The sequence below is a fragment of the Glycine max genome, chromosome 2 (genome assembly GCF_000004515.6).
Source record: "Glycine max cultivar Williams 82 chromosome 2, Glycine_max_v4.0, whole genome shotgun sequence".
Taxonomy (NCBI): domain Eukaryota; kingdom Viridiplantae; phylum Streptophyta; class Magnoliopsida; order Fabales; family Fabaceae; genus Glycine; species Glycine max.
In genome coordinates, this window is record NC_016089.4 from 12,428,761 (window position 1) to 12,436,446 (window position 7,686).

Genomic DNA, 7,686 nt, shown 5'->3' on the forward strand with positions numbered 1-7,686 from the left:
GTCTAGGCCTTGGGGGTAAAGACACTAGAATTGAGTGCTCCTTTAAGCCCATGTTGATCCCATATGGTTAGAGCATTCTCGCAAAACGGAGTGACCTTGACTGGTCACCTTATGATTTTACTTAGAAAGAGTGATCTGACATACCTATTGTGTGATATGTCTTGTTATGTACTCCTAAGCGCCCTAGGGTATTTTTCACTAACATGGTATCATATTGCATGTAAGAGGCTTGAGTCTTAATATAATTGTTGCATAACACTTGCTAATTGTTTATTATGAAATTGATGAGTGTTATTGCATCTTGACTCGAGTGTGTGATTCATGTGTAATGTGATTAGTGATTGAAAAATGTATTTTAAAGATAAAGTGGTGAAGTGACATGGGTTGTATTAAGTTGAGTTATGTTATAAATATTTTTATACTTTATTTTGATTACGTCTTGTATATTTGTTTTGTGTGATAACTCACTCCCTGTGTGCTATTTGTGTTTGGATCCTGTAATGATCTCAAACCTTGTGTTCATGGGAGCAGAAAAATTGTCATCCACAATCCCCTCATTACCACTAGCACATTTCACAAACAACTCCACCTCACAATTGTTAGCAATCGCATAATTAGACAACTCCAATGCATGATTGTCTATGGTCATCTCCTTATAATCACCATCACCACCTTTCCACCATAGCCTTATTGGTTGATCACCATATCCAAAGTCTTCTTTTAAAATCCCAATTGCTTCAAAGAATGACCACTTGTCAACATCTATATCAATGACACTTACATAATTGCTAGTCCCAACATATTGCATCACATGGTCTCTTTGAAAGAAACCACCGTGATGCAATTTTAATTTGAAACTCATGCCTGCAACACATATAGAAACAATGTTTTAACTCCAAATAGTTTAAGGGCATAAAAGATGTTTTAACAATGTTTTAAACACACACACACACACATGAATTTTAATTATACAATTTGTACCCAATTATGCCATTAATTAGACCCTTATTGAAAACTAATCAACCTTAATCAAACCCGATTAAATCATAAACCAACCCTACACAAAACCCAAAATCATTTGATACACGAACCATCAAAACCCCCAAAAAAACCCAAATACAAATTTAAAAAATTTTCGACTTCACAAAATAGGGACCACTGCAACCAGGTCATGGGAGACAAGGGGACCACTACCAAAGAAAAAGAAAATAAACAAAACAATAAAATAACATTACCTGGTACAGTTCAAAGGTACCTCCTATCTTGTTTTCGAAGATAACAAGGACCACTAAACAAGAGGAATGCCACAACATGTACACGTGAACAAAGATGAAGATGAAGTCATGTTTGTGAAGAAAGCCACTAACCAAGGGACCACTAAGATGAAGTCATAAAATACATGAAGTCACTACCTCGATAACACTCGCAATCAGCCATTGAAGAAAGAAAATACCATTGCTGAGAAGATGAAGTCCCGTTTGTGAGGTATGAACAATTTCCAAAATAATAGAAAGCCCAATTTGATTTAAATCTCATTTTTTAAATATTTAAAAGCAAAAATTAATGACGTGGAGGCCTGTGCTTATATGGTTAGTGACTAAGCGTGATGACATGATATTTCATCTGTTACGTAACTACTTAATGGATGCAACCTGACGACAAGTACTAAAATAAAACACAAATTTTTTTCAAGTATTTAGGAGAAAAATGAATGTTAGGTAGTTTTTTTGAAAACAAACTATATTTCAGGTATGAAAAAATTTAAATAAGCCCATTTTTTTTATAAATATAAACACTTGAGACCCTATTGATAAATAAGCTTATTCTAATAAAGATAAAACTAACTTATATTCTAACAATGTCGTATTAATCATTTGACATTTATCAACTAATCTTATTAAACACTTTTAATAGTTAAATAATCTAAAGTTTTTAGTTAACATCCAACTTTTGAACTCTTAACTTATAAGTTTTCAAGTAACTTATAAGTTAGTTTTACCAAACATAGAACATGTATACAAAATTTAGCAAACCATATTAAATTTTGTGATTTGTAATTTTCACAGTAAATATTTGCAATGTTCTTAAACAGAAATAGTCATGCTGCATTTAATTAAAAGAAAATTTATCACATAATATAAAATGGAATAGTAAATATATATTGTTACAATTTCTAGTGATATGAGAACCAAAATCCACTTTGACAAAAAATACTGCCAATATCCCTTCTCTAGTTCTCTTAACGAGAGGCTCAGTGGATGTTAGCGTATTCTGTCTTCCTATCCCTATCCTCTGCAGTTGTCGTTTGGTACGTATGTTTGCTCTAGTTGCTTTCAATGATGTTTATATCTTTTAGTAATTACTTTTTCTATTTTAGTTGCACTTTCTTCAATGAACTCGTTATACACTTTTAATTTATTTTATTTTTAGTGAAAAAATTGCCGCTTCATGATTTTTTTTTTTAAAATATATATAATGATAACGTTAAAGATCAAGCTTTAAAACTTTATCCATCTACTCCAAACTCTCACGAGTGAGCTGACCCTAGTGAGTTATTGGCTGCTCCAAAAATAACTTGCGTGCTACTTTTTTTTTTTTTAAAAAAAAAAAAGATAAGAGAGAGCCTACCCAAAGCACTCTGTTTTGGTTTGGTGAGTCCAAAACATGTGAATTTTTTTAATAATGGAACATGCAATAAATCACAACAATACACTGCATCACATGATTAAAAAAAATGTTATTCTGACTAAATATTAAATAAATCTTAATTTCATGTTTTAGATTATCATCTAAAATAAGTTGAGTTTTATGATTATACAGTGTAAAATTATATTCTTATTTAATCACCAATCATCTTATATGTATAATTTTTAAGATAATTATTAAAAATTAATAAATTTATCATACATAATGATTTATGGTTAGATGATTATGTAAAATTAGTTCATAATTTTTTTCTCTAACTTGATTAACTATTATATATTATAATAATTATCTTAAAGATTATATCAATGTTAATTTCTAATTGGTCGATAATGTAAAATCTTTTAACCCATATATGTATATATAACATGACTTCTATGAGAATACTGTCTTGTGTGAAAACACGATAACAATTAATAACAATCATCAGATGAAGATTAAAAATAATAAATGATTGAGATTAAAATATTTAAAATTTAAAATTAAAACTTAATGCATCATCCAATCTCTAAAAGATTAACCAAATAACAAATAAATCTAAAAATATTTCAATTATTACCCTCTAAAATATTTCAATTAACCTATCATCATCATGATAGTTGCCACTTTCATAATCGTCGTCGTCACCACCATCATCAATTACCACTACCATTATCCTCAACGACCACCACCACCATCCTCAATTGTCACCACCGTTGTTGTCATGACCTTCATCATCATCACTACCACCACCATGACTATCGTTACAGCTACTACCATAATTTTCGTTGTCATTACCACCACCTTCATCAACTGTCGCCGCCACCACTGTCATGACTGTTGTCGTTGTCACTACCTCTGCTACCACCGCTGACAACGATGGTGGCGGTGGTAGCAACGTCGACAATGGTCATGCTGACGGAGATAGTGACAGTCATGGTAATGGATTAACGATAATTGAAATATTTTAAGAGGTGATTTGTTTGATGAATTTTTTAAAAATTTAATGGTCATATTAGATTGTAATTTTAAGTTTTAAATATTTTAATGTCAATCGTCTATTATTTTTAATCATAATCTAATGATTGTTAATAATTATTTTCGCTAGAGTCGTATTCTCTCTCTCTATATATATATATATGGGGTTTTTATGTGACACTCAACTAATTTCTCTGGTGTTAGAAATGCTTCACTTTGAGATAAAAACAAAATAGTACTCTATTTGTGATTTTATGCTTAGACAAGAATCAAATCCTAAACCAGCTTAGAATTACTTACACTAACAATTTTTGGTATTTATGAGTTATGACCTAATTCATTCATATTGATATAGGACTTCATATTTCTGCACATAAAGTTCCAACACTTTTATCATTATCCGATTGTAGTAAAGAAGGAAGAGAAGACCAGTCTGCACCCATAAAAACATTAAATGTACATTGATTTAACAACCATTCTACTTCCAACTACATTGTGTTTTTGCCGTCTATCTTGAATGACCTGCCAGGCAATTACATTACAGTACAGTTTTAAAATAAACATTTGATTGCCTCTTCTTATTATGTTCGATACTTAAATATGATTCTAGTAACTACTATTTTGGATCTGGCAAATTTTTACCATATTTTCTATTTTTATTTCACATAAGCCTTACAATTTTCTTCTCCAAGCTTCACTGGCTTGTACACTAGTTCACATTGCATGATTGGTCGGTGAGTCTCCTTTGGTGGTAGAAGAAAACTTTGGTTTGAGTACACTCCCTTCTCCATATTTCCAAGTTGAAAAATTCAGCTATTATGTACCTATCCCAAAAAAACCAAAAAATCATCTTTAAGAAAGTTTGTGTCAATTAAACAGAAGCATATAATTTATAAAAGACTATATAAAATGATGCCAAAAATTGGAATTTTTTTGCCATTGGAAATGAAAATAGTAGAGAGTATAAGCAACTCTTTGATTTCCAGTTCAGGTGGCAAAACTGATTGCTGAGTTGTGAGTGTGGTAACAATCCTTACAAAGGAAAAGAGTTGCTAAACTTCTCACTTATTGCAGTGATAATAGCACATATTCATACTTTGGTCAATGAAACAATATTCCCTAGCATAAGGATACGCCACCCTACCCCTTTTATTTTAAATTAAACTTCGAAACTCTTAACAGATGTATCACTTTATTTTTTAGTTATCTCTAGTGTTTTTATATTATATGAACTTTGCTAATTTGACCCTCTATGAACAGAAAAAATACCTTACCTGGCTCCTCCTTAAGCATGACTAGCAGCACTATCTGCCACAAGCAGTGAGGCTTCTTCTTTCTCACCAACAATTCCTTCATATCTTGTCTTTCTTACCTGTTTGGTGGTTCTCTTGGTCAAGCGAATCTTGTCATTATCATTTTCCGTATGCTCAGTGAAATCCAAGCCTCCATGACTTCCCTCACTGTTTATGCGCACAAGGTGAAGGTGACTTGGACCAGAAGCAGCATCAGAAGCCATGGAATCATCACTCTCTTCATCTGTATCTCTGTTGAAGTCATCATTGTTCTCTCTTTTGTTGTCATCATCATAAATGCTTCTATGAGAATTCTTGTAATTGTTGCCATAGTCTTCAAAATCTACACTGTGCTCATCATCACCATTGGACTGTTCATTGTAGATAGGAGATCCAATATATGTGGTCCATCCAGACTCAGTGCCATTGAATTCCACTTCTGATGCTAAATCTTGTGAAGGATCCATTGTGAGGCTTTTTGGCACAACAAGGAAAAGCTTAGAAAGAACAAAGGAAGCAGCAACAAATTTGGAACTTGTGTTTTGCTTTCTATTCTCAGCTGAAATTCCACTAATATTTTTATAACTTCTCACCCTTCTTCCAATGCTAACATTCAGTTTTACAGATAGGACAAAAGGCCTATCTCAACAGTGCAGGTTCAACCCTCATTATTGAATTGCCAGTGTACCTTATGGTTACCTGGCTATTCTATCTCCATGACTCCATTGATCCAATCACTAGAAGACAAGGTTTTTTGGTAGGAATACAATAAAAGTAGAACTAGAAAGATTGCACTCAATCTAAAACAGAGAAAATTTAGGGTATCTTTGTTGGTGTGTTCAATTAACCTTGGCTGAATGTAGTCAACCTTTACTTATATCTGTACAATCTTCCATCAATAGAATAGAGGGTAGCTTTTATTAGGAAAATGATACATGAACAAACATACTTCTATTGTTTGTACATTCCTTGCATTTTTCAACTTTAAAATCTCTATCATATATACCATCAAAAGGAGTTATTATTTACAAGTGATAAAAAAAAGCGATCACATAAAAAAATTAAATAAAAAAGGGTCCAACTTAATACTATATGAGGAATGTGTGTTACTTAATAGTGTCTGCACATATATCACAACTTCTTTCCTCTTATTAAGGTTGAGAATAGTTGAGGAGTGCCCACATAATTTGTTAATTTAAACACATAACATGTCACTTTCCACACCTTCAAATTCAGTCATGTCATCAACAAGGGACAGCTTGCCCTGACAAGGTAACAGAGAAAGCCAACTGGGTTTTGGCCTTTTGCTTTAGGTGGCTGTAATGAGAAAGGCATTTATGTTGCTGTTTCTAAATTATGCCCTCCTTTTCCTCTTATTTTTTTTTTAAAATTGTTTTTACTGCCTTTGTCTTCTAGAAATGGGACTGGCTTTATTTTTTCCTTTGTTGTTTTCCTTCCATTAGAGGCAGTTTGTAATAACCAGTAACCACTCTTGTAATTTTCTTGTCAGGGCTAATATTTAGTGTTTGAATTTTGAAGAGGCATGAAAGCATCAAGAGAGGAAATTAGAGGGTTGAAGTCTTTTCCTTTTTTCTTTTTTTGTCTCTTCTCAAATTTTGGAGATTTGAAAGAAGGAAATTATAATTTGTAGATTGTACTTACTAAATTTCCATAATTTGAATCTGAAAGAGTTTTAATACAAAATTGAGAAGAATTTTTATTAGTAAAAAGTTAAATTTTAGAAATTAATTAATTTATCAGGCAATTGCATTGAGAACAAACATATTTAGAGTGTTTACATTCTCTCTAGTCTCAACTGCAAAAGTGCAGACAGACATTGAGAGAAGGGAGGGTGAGTGAGAGAGTGAGAGAGTAGGAGAGAGAGAGGCTTCTGTTCCCCATGTTTAATACTATACGCCTGTTTTAATCTTAACTGCAGAAAATATTTCAGACTATATGCAGTGTCTCGAGCACAAAAATGTCAAACAAGCTTACAGTAAATGTTATTGATACGATTAATTTCAATAAAATATTAGTTTAATTAAACATTTGATTAAGTTGTAGGAGTTATAAGGATTTGGTGATTGAAGAAAGAAAGAGAGACCTCTTTTTACCTAATATTAATCAATAAAATAAATTTGGTTAATTTGCAACAAAGTCAAACTTTGGAGATAAAAATTGCAGTTTCCAACTTAGCCAAAACAAAATAAAAGTAAATTTAAGAAGATATTAAGTTTTTAACATCTAATTAATAAACTACTATATAGAGGTAAATTATTGTTGCTTCCCACTTTGACAGCATGAGAGGGACTATTGGCCAACTCATTCTTCTGGAAAAGCATTGTTTTTCTTGTTTAACTCTAACATATGATATCAAACATCATTCTCTCGAATAAAAGATAGATATGATTTATAAAAAGAACACTAAATTATAGTTTAGTTAACCATTTAATTATCAAAATGTATGGCCAACTCTAATATGTAATAACATTCAATAAGTAGTAAAATTTTTCCAAAGAAGCAAAGATAAAATAGTAGTAAAATTAAAGAGAAATTAATTTTTCAAAATCTAAATAAAATACCATAGAGGTAAATTATAGTTGCTTCCCACTTTGACAGCATGAAAGGGACAATTCTCCAACTCAATCTTCCAGGAAAGCATTATTTTTCTTGTTTAACCCTATCATGTTCCCAGAAAACCTTCAAAGCTCATCAGTTTCTTTTTGGTATTTCA

The 7,686-nt window shown here is 31.7% G+C and overlaps 1 protein-coding gene across 2 annotated transcripts; it reads right to left on the reverse strand.

Moving 5' to 3' along the window:
* Nucleotides 1-4,286: 4,286 nt before the first annotated feature.
* LOC102670075 (protein SOB FIVE-LIKE 4) lies at nucleotides 4,287-6,046 on the reverse strand. 2 transcript variants are annotated; one of them, XM_006574924.4, is made up of 2 exons: nucleotides 4,930-6,046; nucleotides 4,287-4,484 (listed from the first exon to the last, which is right to left on the reverse strand). In XM_006574924.4, the coding sequence occupies exon 1, from the start codon at nucleotides 5,417-5,419 to the stop codon at nucleotides 4,946-4,948; it is 474 nt and encodes a 157-aa protein (XP_006574987.1). In that variant the 5' UTR covers nucleotides 5,420-6,046; the 3' UTR covers nucleotides 4,287-4,484; nucleotides 4,930-4,945. The 2 variants fall into 2 exon arrangements, with proteins under 2 accessions (XP_006574987.1, XP_006574986.1); XM_006574923.4 differs by having other exon boundaries at nucleotides 4,935-6,045.
* Between the last annotated feature and the right edge of the window lie 1,640 nt (nucleotides 6,047-7,686).

Coding starts and splice junctions, on each gene's coding strand:
- LOC102670075 (XM_006574924.4), bottom strand. CDS start 5,419: ATGGATCCTTCACAAGATTTAGCATCAGAAGTGGAATTCAATGGCACT.